Source organism: Populus trichocarpa, chromosome 18 (genome assembly GCF_000002775.5).
Source record: "Populus trichocarpa isolate Nisqually-1 chromosome 18, P.trichocarpa_v4.1, whole genome shotgun sequence".
In the NCBI taxonomy this organism is placed as follows: domain Eukaryota; kingdom Viridiplantae; phylum Streptophyta; class Magnoliopsida; order Malpighiales; family Salicaceae; genus Populus; species Populus trichocarpa.
In genome coordinates this window covers 10,562,309-10,580,080 of record NC_037302.2, presented here as the reverse complement: position 1 = coordinate 10,580,080, position 17,772 = coordinate 10,562,309, and the positions used below count along the sequence as shown (strand labels likewise).

At 29.6% G+C, this 17,772-nt stretch overlaps 2 protein-coding genes across 2 annotated transcripts; both read right to left on the bottom strand.

Annotated features, from left to right (window-relative positions):
- Window positions 1–1,531: 1,531 nt before the first annotated feature.
- LOC7488947 (probable 3-hydroxyisobutyrate dehydrogenase-like 1, mitochondrial) lies at window positions 1,532–2,799 on the bottom strand. Its single transcript, XM_002324416.4, has one exon. It carries the CDS (start codon window positions 2,758–2,760, stop codon window positions 1,711–1,713), a length of 1,050 nt encoding a protein of 349 aa, XP_002324452.2. The 5' UTR covers window positions 2,761–2,799; the 3' UTR covers window positions 1,532–1,710.
- Window positions 2,800–7,164: 4,365 nt separating this feature from the next.
- On the bottom strand, window positions 7,165–8,093 carry LOC18107750 (mitochondrial import inner membrane translocase subunit TIM17-2). Its single transcript, XM_024589781.2, has one exon. The coding sequence runs from the start codon at window positions 8,009–8,011 to the stop codon at window positions 7,343–7,345; it is 669 nt and encodes a 222-aa protein (XP_024445549.1). The 5' UTR covers window positions 8,012–8,093; the 3' UTR covers window positions 7,165–7,342.
- Between the last annotated feature and the right edge of the window lie 9,679 nt (window positions 8,094–17,772).

Here is a 17,772-nt window from a genome sequence, read left to right as displayed (position 1 = left end):
TCCAAATCTCAGCTCGATCCAACGGTGAACGAACTGGAAATCGAAGAAAGAAGACAGACTGCTCTGCTGCCTCCTCTTCTTTCTTTCTCTCGGTTTTTCTCTGCTCTCTTGTTCAAATTTGCTACTGCCATCTACAGTAACCGTTTCATTTAATTTAAACCAAAGAGGCAGCCAGCTGCCTCCTTAATTAATGTGGTGGTCCCCCCATCACATGGTGCGGGACCACACAACAATACATATCCATCTTCATTAAAAGTTTGTTTGATTTATTGATTTTTCTCTGTTCATCGATCTCTACTTTATATCCAACTTGGTTTTCTTTCAAACCATAATAGAATTTATTATTTTCAGTTTGCTTGATGCGATTTAACTTTGAGTAAGTGCATGCATCTTCAATTATTCAATGAGTGAATTGCATATATATACTGTCTATAAAGTAATTGCTCTAGAAATAAGTAACAAGACTTCCGAACGAATTTTTATTTGAAGTATGAATTTTTTATTTTTTTAATATATTTTAAAATTCCTTATAATTTTACGATATGTTTTTACGATCCGAGTTTATTTTATATTTTCTGTACCTGTCAAAAATACATTTTTAAGAACCTTGGTCCCAATCATTCCTTAATACTAACTCAAGCATCATTGGGTCCCAGTCCTGGGACCCGACCATTTTCCTCTCTGCGAGAGATGGCATTCCTACTCAGCTAGGAGACTCGAGAGTGAGAGTGGACTCGAGAGTGAGGGGGGACTCTTCAAGAAGAAAAGAGAATAACCATTTAGCGTGCTTTGAAGGCGGCTGAGAAACTAACTTTGAACAGCAGGTTATTAGATGACTAATAAAGCTTTTTACTCAGAGAAGAAACCATACAGAAAGACATCTGACGGACTCTTCAAGAGAGTATACTGCAACATTTATGCACGAGAAAAGATCTTCATTTTCTTCGAAGACCTATGAGTTATTCAAAATCGATCTAGAAGCAGTACTGTTTGATGCAGTAGGAAACCAGTGAACACAAACAGTTCCTGCATGATGTTTGAGACAACCTTTTTTCTTTCCAGCAAAAATCATGTTTCATGCAAATGATGTCTGAGACGACAATTTGTAATAGAGGCTACTACAAATATTTCTGCGTCCAAAACTGTGAGGCACGGTCATTGAAAAAAAAACACAGAATTATCCTAGAAATTTCTCCTATTAAACCTCTTTTCCAATAAGATGATTGAAATTTAACAAGTCCGTATTCGTTATGATATCCAATGACTACACGCAACAAGCGAAAATCAGGCAGGTTCTTTCATAAGCTTGCTATCGTGAATAATAAGAGAAATTCCAGAGAAATCTTATTAGATAAGATTTTATGTCACACCATGGAATTATGGCACCTCAACCATCATCAACTCACAAGACAAAAGCTTGATCCGTCAAGATAACAGCTTGTTAAGGGCATGAATGATAAAACATAGCAAAACCTAAGCAAAACCTGCCATTTCACCAAGCCAAGTTTCCTAGTTTCTAAAAGCAGGGGAGTACAGAACCCGAAAAACACATTTCTACAAACATCATATGCCAACCAGTATAACAGTATAGCAGAGTTTCAAAAGAACACATTGTAAAACATCATAACCTTAACATCATAATCCAAACACTCATAACAAAGACTACGTAGTAGTTACAATTATTCCTCACACCTCAATAATGTTACCGGTCTAATTCGCAGCCGAATTGGAAGAAGCCAAATTCTCAAGAGAAACATTATTAAGCCTCTCCAGAGCCAAAATAAGAGCTTGAGTGCCTAAATTCCCTTCACCATGAGCCTTAAGAGACAAATAAAGCTGCTGGGCCAGAGCTAATCCTGGCAAAGCAAGTCCCATATTTTGACACTCCTTCAAACAAATCCCTAAATCTTTCACAAAATGATTGACATAAAATCCAGCTTCGAAATCCCTCTTTAAAATTCTACTCCCATATAAATCAAGTGACTTTGACCCTGCTGCCCCGGTTGAGATTGCATTTAAATAAGATTCAACATTTAATCCAGCTTTATGGGCATAAATAATTCCCTCTACTAATCCAACCATTGTTGATGCTATCGTTATTTGATTTGCCAATTTTGCGAATTGACCTTTCCCGGTGGCACCCATGTAATTAACCCTCCCCATGAGGGCAAATAGGGGACTTAGCCTGTCGATGACTGTTTTATCTCCTCCTGCGAAAATTGCGAGGCTACCGTTCTTGGCGCCCCGGTCGCCTCCGGATACGGGGGCGTCAACGGAGTGGCAGTCCTTTATAGTGGCGGCTGCTGAAATCTCCGCGGCGAGGGAGGGTTCAGATGTGGTCATGTCGACGAGGACGCCGCCGGGGCGGAGTCCTGGGAGGGCGCCGGAAGTGGAGTCAAGGAGGACGCTGCGGACGTCGGAGGGAAAGCCGACGATGGAGAAGACGACGTCGGATTGGGAAGCGACAGCGAGAGGTGATTGAGCCAGGCGAGCTCCCATGTCGATTAAGGGTTGGGCCTTTGAAAGGGTCCGGTTGAAGACGGTGACTTTGTAACCAGCTTTTATTAGATGGCCGCACATGGAGCGGCCCATGACACCAGTTCCGATCCAACCCACGCGCGTGTTTGATGGGCTTATGGGCTCGACGTTGGTGGTGGCGGCGGCGGCCATGGTGCGGTGGAGTAGTGAGAGAGAGGAGAGGGGAAGGTTGTGAGAGTTACAGGGAAGAGCGTGTGGAAGAAGTAAGAGTGACAGTCGCATCGCATGTCCTCGAATATCAAAATGTCTATAATATCTGGTGATGATAGTAGCTTTTGGTCTGTCCAGGATCTGTAAATCTGTTTAGTTTTGGGGGCTTTTTGGACAGGACAGGACAGGACAGTTAAATTAGGCCGGCTTAATTTTATTTTTTCTTTGGCTATAAACATCAGAGAAATTTTCGGACTGGATTTGGTTCTGAGTATTTTTTTTTTAAAAAAAAAAAATATATATATATATATATATATATTAAAATAACTTTTTTTATTTTTAAATATTATTTTTAATATTGATATATTAAAATAATTTAAAATTATAAAAAAAATGAATTTAAAAAAAATAAAAATTTTTAAAAACACTTTTTAAATACCAAATCAAACTCTTAATTAAAAAAATATTTATTACACGTAAAATTACACATTTTACCATGTTTGTTTCTTCTTAGAAAAATAAATCAAAGCAAAGTATTTTCCATCAATTAAATCATTATATAAAGTCTGAGGAAGAAAATATTTTATGAAGATTAAAACGTGTAAAATATCTTTCAAAGATGCCGACAACGTAAATGAAACAAAAAAAAATCTCGTTCTTAAGAAAAAATAGAGAGGTAAATATAGACAACACTCTCTAAGGAAAATGATGTTATTATATATGCAATTGATTTTATAGATTGATTGGTTATATATAATATTGATTTTATTTATATAAATATTGTAGTTAAATCTACAATATTTAAATTAAAAATCATTAATATTAATATTTATTTTTTTTAGTTATTTTATAACTTTAATTTGAAAAGTATTTTTAACCAAATACATTAAACTATTTTTTATTCAATCTTAATTTTAACCACAATTTTAACCAAACATATATAAATATCAAATCAACATCAATCAAAAATATTTTTATAAAATAATTTTTAAAAAAATTACAACCACAAAAACTACTTCAAACACACTTAGGGCGTGTTTGTTTACAGGAAAGTGAATTCCTGTAAACAATATGAAAAAGTAGTCACTTTCCTTGTTTTTCCATGTTTGGTAACAATATGAAAAAGTAGTCAAAGAAAACTGAATTCCAGTCAAACTAAAAAAAGCAACGTTCCCAAGGGAAAGTGTTTTCCTTCTGTTAAAGAAAGGAAAACACTTTCCTTTTTTTTTCAGCTCCATTCATTTTCTCAAATACACAGTCTCTTTTTCTTCAAAATCAATTGGAAGCTGAGCAGGAACAAGAGCATTTTTCTGGAACAAAACATTTTTCTGGACCAATTAATTTCAGGTATTTTTTTTTCTCTTTTATTTCCTTTATGTTTTTATCTTCTTCTTCGTAGATCTGTAAAAATTATGGCATAAATCCTTTGATATTATTGATAAATCTGTTATTGTCATATTTTTTCCATAACTCTTCATCTTATCTCGTCACATTCCACAGTTAAAACTAACCAAATTCATCAAACAACCCACAAAAAACACATTTTTTCCATGACTGTTTTCTTCTTCATGAATCACAATCGGCAGCTCAAATCATCTAACCAAACAAGGGGGAATTTCTAACCAAACAGAGAGACAAAACCGGGGGGGAGATAACTATGAACAGAGAGAGGCAAAATGGGAGGGGTGCGATTTCTGTGAACAGTGAGAGGCAAAACAGGGGGGCATTTCTGTTAACATAGAGAGGCAAAATGGGGGGGTGCGATTTCTGTGAACAGTGAGAGGCAAAACAGGGGGGCATTTCTGTTAACAGAGAGAGGCCAAAACGAGGAGGGGAGATTTCTGTGAACTTTACTGTGAAGCAGCCCCTCCCTGTCCCGGGATCCGGCCACCATATACTTTCTGTCAACCCTTGCTCTTTTTTTTTGTCAAGTCACAGCGTTACCAGAGCAAGTAGCCGGGGGGAGAGGAGGAGAAACCGAGAGTGAGAGTGAACAGGGGAATTGGGGAAACTGGAACCGGGAGAGGGGAATGGGAACAGGGGAATTGGGGGAACTGGAACCGAGAAGAGAGGGGAATGGGAACAGTGCAATTGGGGAATGTTAATGGGGAATTATAGAAACCGGTTATAACAGGGGAAATGGGGAATGAATATAACAAGGGAAATGGGGAATTATAGAAACTGGTTGTAATAGGGGAAATGGGGAATTATAAAAACCGATAGGGTGAGGGGAATGGCTGGGGAATGGGATAATGGGATGGGAACAGCAAAATTATAACAGAACCCTAATAAACATAAATTTGTGTTTTATTTTGCTTTGATTAATTTATGATTAGTGTTTGATTATATTTGTTATATATGGATAAATTTATGTGACTATGCCGGTAATTATATGGATTTCATTGCGCAATGTCTATTGATCGTTGTGAACTTATGAAATGTATAATTTTCAAAACGGTTTTATCATCGAGAAATTGAATGTTATGGTCTTAAATAATATATTTTAAGACCTTGTTTGTTTAGGGAATCAGATATCATTGCCATAACTATTATACATTGTCCGCTTCTTTCAGCATAATTTATTGTATTAATTGTGGAAGTATTTTATATGTTTTTTTTAATATTTATTTCCTTAAATTTTTAGGTTTTGTTATCAGAAAACTTCACTTTCATGTTATGGATAGTAAGATAATTCATGCAGCATGTATGGGAGCAGCTGTAACTGTGATAGCTACAGGGGTAGCTATTATTGAACAAGAAAGAAATACAATTTATATATCAAGAGAACCAAGTATAAATGCAATTGCTCAACGAGAATTCTATATTAACAGCATTTTGAATCGAGGTGATAGATATTGCGTAAACAAATTCGTATGAAACCTATTGTAATAGGTAATAGGTTTTACTTAAAAAATATTTCACAAGCTTATTTCTATATAATATGACATGACATATATAGTTATATTTTATAAAATAAGCTATATATGAATATAGCATATAATAAAAAAAAATTCATCATTATACTTTTTAGATTTCATTCTTTTATTGTAAGTGATTAAATATTTATATTAAATATTTTATATATATTAGATAAACTTGAAAAAAAATTAATTCATTAATAAATTATTTTCCAGTTCATTTTACATAACATAACCAAACACTGGAAAGTGTTTTTTAATTTATTTTTTATAACACTACCAAACATCAGAAAATACTTTTTTGAAAAATCACTTTTCAAAAACAAACAATTTTCCTGGAAACAAACAGACATTCAGTGGAAGCACAAAGCAGTCATTAAAAGCACAATTTTGGGAGAAAAGCCTGTACCAACGGTGCATATTTATGGCTCCATATAGCCTGAATTTGTCTTGCAGCGTGGAAGAAAAACAAGGGCATCGATTGCATCATCATTCAACAAACAAATATCGGTCAAAAAAACATTTCATGACACATGCAGAAGTAGACCAACATAGAGAGGAGCAATCATACCAAACTTATACCCAGTAACCAAGTAGCTATAATACAAGCAATAAAATGACATTAACGCAAATGAATTATGTTAAGAGGGTTATGAATCCTGTATACTAACAATTGCAAACCCATCAAAAGGAAACGCAGTCAACAACACATCCCTTTTCCTCCACCTAAAATTAACACAAATGGGGCAGCAACAATGAATCAGGTAACAGGTAATGTCAAGTATAAAGTAATCCTTACAGGATTCTGAATAGGAGCTGCCCAATTTTCCGACTGCTGTGGTCAATAAATTAGCACAACTAGCTAGCCAAACTTAACGCCGTTCATTCTCAACATATTGTATCTCCAGCTAATTTGGTGGCTCAAACAACTCGTCTTCCCCTCCCCCTTTTCCCCATCTTGCTTTTCCTAATGCAAGCAATTTCAATGAGCACAAAACAAATAAACATGTTCATTTACTGCTGTTGGTTAATCGCTAGTTTTCCATGACTGAAGAGACTCGAAAGATGAGCAACAATACTAGATTATATTCAAAGTGGCCAAGAACAAATGCATAGACATGAAACCCAACAAGGAAATGCATATACAAGGAAAAGGCACAAAAAAATCATGAATTCGTACAGGGTCAATGAAGCCCTGAACTACAAAAAAGAAAGCAAATTCCAATCCACATATCCCTACCAGTCAAAGAAGCAGACCCTTAAGATCCACTGCAAAGGCACAAGATGAAGCTACAAAAGTACGCACTCCTAATTGAAGTAAACATAAGAACATCAAATTCAAACACATAGCACAAAATCTTTCAGTAGCCAATAACATTAAAAGATAAAGGCACAGCCAAATACAGACTGTTATTGTAAAACCAAATTTCAACAAGCCAGAGCTTTGTCTCATGACATTGAGATACTATTTCCCATAGTTAAACCATTAACATTGAGAATAATCATCCAGCAGAAAACTGTTAATCTCAGCAACAAAAACTTTAAAAATAATACAAAATTGGCAGTGAATTATTATACATTGATGCTACTCTGTTTCATAATCCAAACAGAGAAATTAGATTTAAAGAGGACAACAATCCAGTACAGCAAGTTTGGACCTTCGCAAGTTCCAAAATCTTTACCTCCTAATAACAAGTTGATAGAACCCTAAACAAGCTCATCCTTTTCATTTTTTGTTACTTGTATTCAAAATTTGGTACTGGTGGAGCATCAAAACTCTCTAAAATCTCAGTCTTGCTTCCACTACTACTCGCCTCTGATTCCTTCTTCTTCCCTCCTCCAAACCACCCACCCAACCACGAACCCGACTCCGAACCACTCACAGATGCACCCTCTTGGGTCTGGGCGTGGGGCTGGCCCATAGGAAAACCAGGCCCACCGGCCATAGCAGGAACAGGATCTTCAATAATAACAGGCATATCCTGTTGAGCACTCATTACCTTATTCAGCATAATCCCAGCTCCTTCAATCAAAGCCAGTAACACGCCACCAAACATAGCCGAGCGAGCCGACGCGCCAAGTCCTTGCCGCATGGATAGGAAGCCACCGGTGGAAGCGCCAGCTATGATTGAGTTCCATGGATCTTCCTTCTGCCGGAGGTAAACCATTGAGCAGTCAAAGGCGGAGAAGAGGCCTCCCCAGACGGCAAAGCTACCACCAACACGCGGAGCGTTCATGCGAACGGCCTGAGTTCCGCCGATAAGCCTTGTACCGGTTGGAGAGCTGTGGACGCCTTTGATGAAGTGGAAAACGGAGCCGCCGACGGCTCCCATGCCGAAAGCGCCGCCAATATCATCGAGAATACGATCAGGACACGGCTCTCGAGAAGTTTCAGGTGTTCCCATATCAGCGATTTGATTATTAGAGAGGAGGCTTTTTAGGTTTGTTCGAGTGAGAAGAAAAGAGAAAGCGGTGGATCTTTTTATTATTTAGCTTGAAGGAGGGTTGGAAAAGGATTGATTTTACGAGAGTGTCCTTGAAACAGGGATATTTCCTCTTGTATTTCGGTCTGTTTTGTCGGCCGCTTTTATGTTGCCTACTTTCGATTTAAAACATTTTTCAAAAATAAATATTATGAATCCAAACTAATGATTTCAATTTTGTAAGAGATTTCAAATATAATTTAAAATTTTTATTTTTATAATTTAGAATGATACACTTGATTGATTTAATATCTATAATATCATTGGATCAAATTTATTATAAGAAAATTAACTTTAATTTTGTAGGGATAAAATTAGCATATACTTTGTTTATTATTATTATTATTATTATAAATGATAGTTATTTTTTAAAAAATAACTATTTCATGAAAAGATATGAAAATGCAATTGAAGATTTTAAATCAAATTATTTAAGAGGTGTTTGGGAGTGTGGTAACGGTTATTTTTCAAAATATTTTTTACTCGAAAATGCATTAAAATAAAGTTTTTTTATTTTTAAAAAATTATTTTTGACAGCAGCATGTCAAAAATATCTGAAAACACCAAAAACATAGTAATTTTAAGCAAAAAAATAAAAAAAATTAATTTTTTTCAAAAACACTTTTGAAACGCAAAAACAAACGAGGTTATTGAAGTTGTTCCAAACATCTATTAATTTAACTTTATACTCCAAGACGAATACACAAACACTCATATCACAAGATATAGAGTTGTAAAAGCATAACTTGCATATTTAAAAGTGTATCTAATTTTTATTTACACTAGAAATGAATATTCATTTATCGGTTAAATAAAAAACTATAGTTTAAGACTACACAAAGAAGAAAAGGAAGAAAATGCTAAAATTAACCAAGAACCAAGTTTAAAAAAAGTTTGAATCAACTAAAGAAGTAAAGAAACAATTGACCAAGAATTATAAGTCATGATTGATTAGAAGAGTTAGAAGTTATGATTATTTTTACAATTGGTTACAAAGATAAGAGTTTGCATGAGTGAATAGTTCATCGCGTTCTATTTAGAATAAGAATCCTTAAAAGATTAAACTAAAAAGTATAACAATTTAGTTATGGTTCATATGACTTTCAAAAAGTATACGTGTATTCAAATTATATTAGAATTCATGATGTAAAATCTTTATTTATTATAAATAGTTTTTACAAAGACAAAAATAATAATTCATATAGAATTTAAATTATATAACATTATAAATATGTCATTCAATTATTGAAAATCAACATGATATACATAATTTCTTTCTATAATTTATCCTTTATTTACAGTTTTTATCCTTTCTTTTATTTATAGATTTTTCTTCTACTTCTTTATTGCTTTCTTAAATTTTATCTAAATTAGTTTACTTTAAATTTTATTTTTTTTGTAATCTATTAAAATCAAGTTAAAAATTCTATATTCTATTTGATTTGCAAGATTACTTTTTACCTCTACTAGATTAGTTTCTAATTATAGTTTTTCTTTATTAAAATAAAGAAATAAGAAATATAGTTAAACAATTTTTTGTATTCAATCTCATTGGCTTTGGCTTGCATCATCATTTAAAGTCATCATCCTCTTATAAAAGTGACGAGATGACATGCTCGCGTGCTGCCGCGGGCTTATAAAACAAATGTACTTGATAGTGTTATAATTATGAACCAACGCTAGATAAGTAATAGAAATTAAAGGTATGATGGAGCAAATATTTCATGACGGAAAAAAAAAGTTGTGTTGGTGATCAAAAACTTAAAGACTGAACAAAATGATTTGTAGCAATTTACAGTGTTTTGTGAGGAAAAATACAGTGCTTTCGCCACATGATTTAGCTTTTCAGTTAATAAAAAGCAAAAAAAATTACAAAGCTAAATTCTCTACCAACTTAATATTAAAAAAAAAACAACAAAGATAATTTTGGAAGGAAAAAACCCATGAGAAAAAACATTGCAGTAATTGACAATGTTTTGTGAGGAAAACTATAGCACTTTTTCCAATAAAATAAAATAAAAAACCATTTAGAGAAATATTATAGCAATCCACAGTGTTTTGTGAGAAAAACTACAACGCTTTCCTCATATGATTTAGCTTTATTGTAATTATAATTCTTAACCAACTCAATATTCAAAAAAAAAATCGACAAAAATAATTTTGGAAAAAATCATAAAAAAATCACATAGGAAAACACTGCAACAATTCACAGTGTTTTAAAGAAAAAAAATACAAACTTAAATTCTTAATCAGCTCAATATTAAAAAAAAAACAACAGAGACAATTTCAGAAAAAAAAAAATAACAAAACAAACACCAAAAAAAGAAAAAAATCATGTTGGAAACACTGTAGCAATTCACAGTGTTTTGTGATGAAAGCTACAGTGCTTCCCCACATGATTTAGCCTTATTTGTAATGACTTGTAATTATAATTCACAAACAACTCAATATTAAAAAAATAAAATTGAAAAAGATAATTTGAAAAAAATTATATAAAAAAAACTATGAGGAGAGACACTGTAGCAATCCACAATGTTCTATAAGCAAAGCTACAATGCTTTCCCCACATGATTAAGCTTTATTATAAAGTTAAATTTTAACCAACTCAATATTAAAAAAAATCAAATCGACGAAAATAATTTTGGAAAAAAATATTACAAAAAAAACACAAAAGAAACTGGAAAAAAACCATGTGAGGAAAAAATGTATCAATCCATAGTGTTTTGTGAGGAAAAACTTGTATTTACTTGTAATTGCAATTCTTAACCAGCTTAATATTAAAAAAATAAAATTGACAAATATAATTTTAGGGAAAAACATAACAAAAATAGAAAAAAACCATGTGGGAAAAAACACTGTAACAATCAACAGTAATTTTCGAGAAAAGTTACAGTGCTTTCCTCACATATTGTAACTGTAATTTTTAACCAGCTCAATATTAAAAAATAAAATAAAAAAAGATAATTCCGGATAAAATTATAAAAAAAACCATGCGGAGAAACACTGTAGCAATCAACGATGTTTAAAAGATAAAAAATTACAAAACTAAATTCTCAATCAGCTCCATATTAAAAAAAAATCGACAAATATAATTTTGAAAAATAAAGAAATAAAATAGAAAAATTATGTGGAAAAACATTGCAGCAATCCACAGTATTTTAAAGAAACAAATTACAAAGAAAATTTTTTAACCATGTCAATATTTAAAAAGCAAAACAAAAAAAATAATTTTGAAAAAAAACAAAAGAAAAAATAAATGAAAAAAAAAGAAAAAATAGGAAAGTTGAAAAAAAAAATTTGAAAAAAAAAGGAAAAGTTAGAAAAAAAAAAAGAAAAAGAAAAGCTCTGTGGATCATTGTTATAATCCACAATGTTTTGTGTGTGGGGAAACAATGATTCCCCCATACCATTTAGAATCTGTTGCAATATTATCTTTTGTTTGTTTTTTTTCCTCATCATGTCATCCCAATGTCTTTATTTTTAAAGTATGTGTAAGAATGCTGAGTAGCAACACAACTTCATTGAAGTAAAATCTGAAATTCAATTGCTTTTTATTTATTTATCATAATCCATATATTTTCCTTCAAATGATTTTTTAAAGCAAGTTGTTCATAAATTTAGGGGGTTTAGAATAGCCGTATAAATTATTTTTTAAAATAATTTTTACTTGAAAATATATTAAAATAATAATTTTTAAAGTAAGTTATTTATACTTTCAAACTTAACAATCGAGAACTTTGAAATTACATTTGAAGATTTGTAATGAAAAATGGTGATGTTCATGTCATTTTTTATTCAAAACAGAAGATAAGATATTAAAATTATAAAGTAATATTCATTACTTATTTTTGAGAATTTATCAAATATTTAATTTATTAATATTTTTTCAAATACAAGAAAAAAAAAATAAAGAAAAAGGATCTTATTCCAAGGAACGTGCCCGTACACATTAAAAGATCCGTATTATTTCAGGCACCAAGCTCAATAAATTAGTAGTTTTGTATGTATAATAAAGTAATGTAAATCTCAATTTCGTAGGCTGTTCATTATCAGAAAGTGTGATAAAATGATGCTTGTTATTGTTAAGCCACGTAATTCATTTATGAAATAGAAACACTTGAAAAAAAATAAAGAAATCAAATTATTTGAAATGCCTTTTGTCATAAAATTAAAATTTAATTTGACAAAATTATAATTTTATTCGAAAATGTTATTAAATTTTTAATTTTTGATAAGTTTATAACTTTTTTATCTTAAATATTTTTGGAATTTTTTTAAATAGAATTTAATGGCTGTGAATATTAGAGTTTTTTTTATTTGTTTATGATTTCTTTGAATTTCAATATTTGTGTTGTTTTGTAATCTTATTATTTGTTTAACATCTTCAAAATAATTTATTACAAGAATAATTTTTAGAGAACTTTAGTGGCTTAGAATGTTTTTTAATTTTGTTATTTGAGCATTTTGAGTTTTTTTAATTCCTTAAATATATTCAAAAGTTTAAATTTTTTTAAAAACAATTAGTTTTTTTTATCTCTGGATTGTAAGAATTTTAATGACCAAGAATTGTAAGAATTGTTTTTTTATTTATTTATTTAAATATTTGAAACTTAAAACTATTATTATAAGGCTATTACTTAAACAATCTAGCTCAATCTCATACGCAAATAGTTTCTATGAAACTTACATTATATTTATTTAGCTAGTATGCAATATTTATAAAATACAGTGGACCACTTTTGATTCGTCAATCAAAATAATGAAGAAATCTGAATATATAAATAAAAAAAACTTGATAGTAATTAATTCTGTCACATAAAATTATTTAATGAATAATATCAATTAAGCTTATTTATTTTTCAAAGTGTTTTTTATTCAGAAATATATTATGATAATATCATTTTATTTTTAAAAAATTATTTTTGATATCAATATATCAAAATGATTTGAAAATATTAAAATATATTAATTTAAATTAAATAAATAAATAAATTTTTTGAAAATTTTTTGAAAATATAAAAATAAATAGGATGGCTCAGACAAGACGAGGGGAAATAACATATTGAGGACCATGTTAATTCTTAAATGGCACCTGAGCATAACACCGAACATCAAGTCTGTTTTAGCTAATTTTTCTTTAAGTCATAATTGAATGATGTGACATATAACTTTGGATATTATAATAAACCCGATGTTGCGTTTTAATTAGATAAATTTTGAAAAAAAATATTTAAAATTAATTTTTTTAATATTTTTGGATTGTTTTTATATATTATATTAAAAATATTTTTTTTAAAATAAAAAAAATATTATTTATATTATTAATATTTATTAAAACTTTAATATTGTTGACAAACCAGCATAGTTGCTAACAATAGGTAATAAGAAAGTGGAGTAGCATATTAAATTACATATTTCAATCAAATTCTTCTTTCACTTTTTCCATGTAATATCTATATATCCTACACTTAACAAGAATTCTCAATTACAGTCTTATTTTCTCAATTATATGTTGTTGTCGAGCCAGGTTGATTTTGTGTCATCATTTTTTTTATTTTATCTTGTGATTTTAATTCTCAATTAGTGAGCAAGTTTAGTTTATAATACCAAGAGTGTTATGAAAAAATTAGATGCACAAGGAAAATCTATTGTTTATGCTTCTTAAAACTATAAGCAAGCATGAATTATTTAGTTTATCACAACATAAATATTCTAATTAAATTAAATATTCAAATTAAAAAAATATAACTCAAGTATCTCTCAACAAAACCGAACCTAAGCTCTAAACCTGAAAGAAAATTAAGCCTAAAACATATAAGAAAACACTAAAAAATAAGGTGGTGAAGAGTATGAGAAATTTGGAAAAAAAGGTACAAAAAACTCTTATCGCAACACCCGTTTTATAATGAGTTTCGGAACCAAAACTTATAAAAATTAACTCTCATTAATACAAGAATAAATTTCATCCATAATTAGCTTTGATTAATCATCATAATACCAAAATTAATCCTAATAGTTTTGGTTCTAAAGAGATGCAAAAACTATCCAAAACTATCTAGGTTTATAAAGAATCAGTTCTGATTAATACAAGAATAAATTTCATCTATAATTAGCTTTGATTACCCATCATAATACCAAAATTAATCCTAATAGTTTTGTTTTTAAAGAGATGCAAAAACTATCCAAAACTATCTAGGTTTATAAAGAATCAGTTCTAGAAAAATAAAACTAAAAAAGCTGATCAGGCTTAGTCTATGTGCTGGAGAAAATAATCATTTATAAACTAAACCAAAGCCTAAAATCAAGTTTGCAATAAATAAACTTTTGTAGCCCAACAAATTATTTTACATTTAACCCAAACTTGGTCTCTACCCAAATCCTGAGTGTGAGCTAGGTCGTGCATAAGCACTAAGTTTTATCCCAAATCTCACACTGTTAAGGTCATCTCCCCTCTAAAATTTTGGGTGTTTTTTTTGTTTAATTTTAACTTTTCACCTTCCCACTATATAAACAATAAGCAAAGCTTGTTTTTTTTTTTTTTTTCCTATATAGGATATAAGTTTTTAAAGAGTTTAGGTTTCTTCAAAATATCTCAACCAAGGGTTCTTTGAGATTAATTTTTCATTCATCCATAATTTGTTTAAATCATGTTAATATTATATATTAAAGAGCTCATATTATAGATTAAATTCTAATAAAGTTTTAACCCCAAAAGTGAGTGAACCTCACTTTTAATTTGATCTCAAATATATCTATTAATCATGTTTTAAACGAATTTCCAACAATCACCATCATGAATGAAAATTATCTAATCAGTTTAAAAACAACTTAAAGATTGGTAGAAAGATACTGATTTGCTAGATCACACATCATGATAGGTAGCTTTTGGCTTTGAACATTTATTAATGAAATATTATCATATTTACTTGACTAACTAGTAAATGTGATGTCTTAAACTATTCAGAATTTTATATAAATCAAGACAATCATATTCACATAACTCTCTACATAATGATTTTATTTGGTTTTCACCGTTGTGTTCATTTTGTTTCTGAACAACTCTTGAATTCATGAGTACTTTTGAGAATTCAACATTTTTTAGATTTTCTTTTTAAAGAAACGATCATCTTTCTCACTCATATAGGTGATCTTTCATTAAGAGTATTATATTATACTCCACTTGGTATACCAGGATATGAAAATCATTAAGAACACAATTCACCATTTATCATGTTGCAGTTAACAACACTTTCATCATAGAAATAAACAGGAAATGATAATTTTATAGTTATACTAAGAATGTTATATGACTTAGTTTTTCATATAAACATAGATGTTAAGATCTCTAGTAAATTAGGTATGGTTATCAACCATTTCATTCTTTTATTTTTAAAGGCTTTATATACACAAACTCTCTCGATAAACTTTTGGTTAACGGATACATAATATTTTTCTTTGATTTTACATAGTCAATGAAAATAATTTCATTTGAGAGCAAGTGTTTAATGATATTATGTCTTTGATGAATATGTCTAGATTTACTATTATACATACTAGTTTGTGCCTTTCTAATTATAGATCGACTATCACAATGGACACACTCTCCTACCACCTATTTTAAATCCCTTCAAAAAAAGAATATAGTCTTGATCTTTCTTCTCTTCATCATCCTTACTATCACTGTACACATTAACATCAATATCACCTATAACACCACCCACACCACATCAAACCAACACCCTTTTCAACTCCATCATCATCACTATCACCATCAACAAAACCACCCATATTAGCACTAATATCAACACCAACAACAAAACCTCCAACATTAGCACCAACTTGACCACTAACACCATCACCATTATCAATATTAGAACCTCTCATATCATAACCCAATTCAACATCAACATTTTTATAATCAAAATCCAGATCTTCTATCTTAACTAATAAGGTTTTGGGGAACAATGATCAATTCAAATTAAATTTATGAGTTCTTTTTGGGTATTCAAATAAACAAGATTAAAAGGTTTCCTACTACCAAAACCATGTTGCACATTCATAAATTTAGGTTTCTTTTTTTAAATTACAGGGACACTAAACAACCCATAAACAATTAAATAAATAATTTTTAATAACATCACATTGTATTATCATCGATTTTCAAAGCCTTGATTAAAAAAAAATGTTATATTTTGATTCGAGGATGAAACTTGTGCAAGATTCCACCAGAAGAGACAACCACATTGAATCACAAAATCATGTGAGAAATTGATTTCAATCAAAAACTTTCTTTGTTCAATTTGGGAGAGGGGATATTGATTCTTCAGTGTTTGTTAGTTAGGAAATAGAGAGAAATGATAATTTATATCTATTTTGGTTATAATATATATTGGGATATTTTGATCATTTTCTCATATTTGATTTTTTTTTATTTAGGATGCAGACTGTAATTTTATATAACATAATAGGCAAGTGTAATTTCGATCATACTATAAAGGATAATTTTCCTTTAAATTAAGATAAAATATAAAATAACTAAGGCTAAGGTAAATCTTTTTAAAGTTGTAATATTTTCATCAATAATAAGTCATCATATAAAAACTAAAAACCCAATTATTTAAAATTAATAAATAAATTATTCATACAAGTAAAATATTTATTATTTTAACTAAATAAACAAATATCATGTAATTGCAACATAAATGAAAAGTTGATGAAATCATGAAAAATAAATCATATTAAAAAAATTATTTAAGTAAATAAATTTTGTCAATTTAAAAAGTACTTGGTTGGAATAATAGAAAATATTAGTGTATCAAAATAAAAAAGATTAAGGGGGCGTTTGTTTGACCGGAAAGTGGTTTCCTAGAAACCATTTTTCTATGTTTGTTTGCCATTAGAAAAGTTGGTCAATGGAAAATACTTTCCAGTTAAAGAAAAATTTGACTTGATTTTCAGGAAAGTGTTTTCCTTTTATTTTGAAAGTTGTGAAACAATTAGAAATATCATGTTATTTGCTTATTATATCAAATTTGGTTCTCAAACTTTTGATTTATAAATATTTTGTTTGATTTTTTATTTAATTTCATCCCTTAAAATTTGATTTAATTTAATTTTTATATTAACTTTGGTCCTTATTTTTATGATTATTATTTGCTTTTCTCTTATTATTTTTTTAATTAAAATTTTTTATCTATCAAATTTGGTCCTCATTCTTTTAATTGTTACTTATTTTATTTGAAATAATTTATGAAATTATAATTATTATTATTTTAATTTCATCATCTTTCATTTTTTTTATTTATTAGATTTGATCTCTACTATTTTGATTATTATTTATTTTATTTGAGATAATTTATGAAATTAGATTTTTTTCAATTTCATTTTCATTCAACTTTTTAATTTGTAAGATTTTTTTCTCATTGTTTTAATAAATTAAAAAAAAAACATTAATAAGCTATTTTCCAACTCATTTTTCATAACATAACCAAATACTGAAAAGTGTTTTCCAAACAAAATATCAAAAAATAATTCACTTCCTAGAAATTTATTTTTCAAAAAAATTACTTTTTTAAAAAAATCTACATTCTAGCAAATAAATAGGAAATAAAATTCATCCTATTAATTAATATAAAATAAAAGTTGAAGTACTATTAATAATTTTTAAAAATGTCATATCATCA

Bases quoted from the DNA above. Each gene is read 5' to 3' on its own strand.
- LOC7488947 (XM_002324416.4), bottom strand. From the start codon at position 2,760: ATGCGACTGTCACTCTTACTTCTTCCACACGCTCTTCCCTGTAACTCT.
- LOC18107750 (XM_024589781.2), bottom strand. From the start codon at position 8,011: ATGGGAACACCTGAAACTTCTCGAGAGCCGTGTCCTGATCGTATTCTC.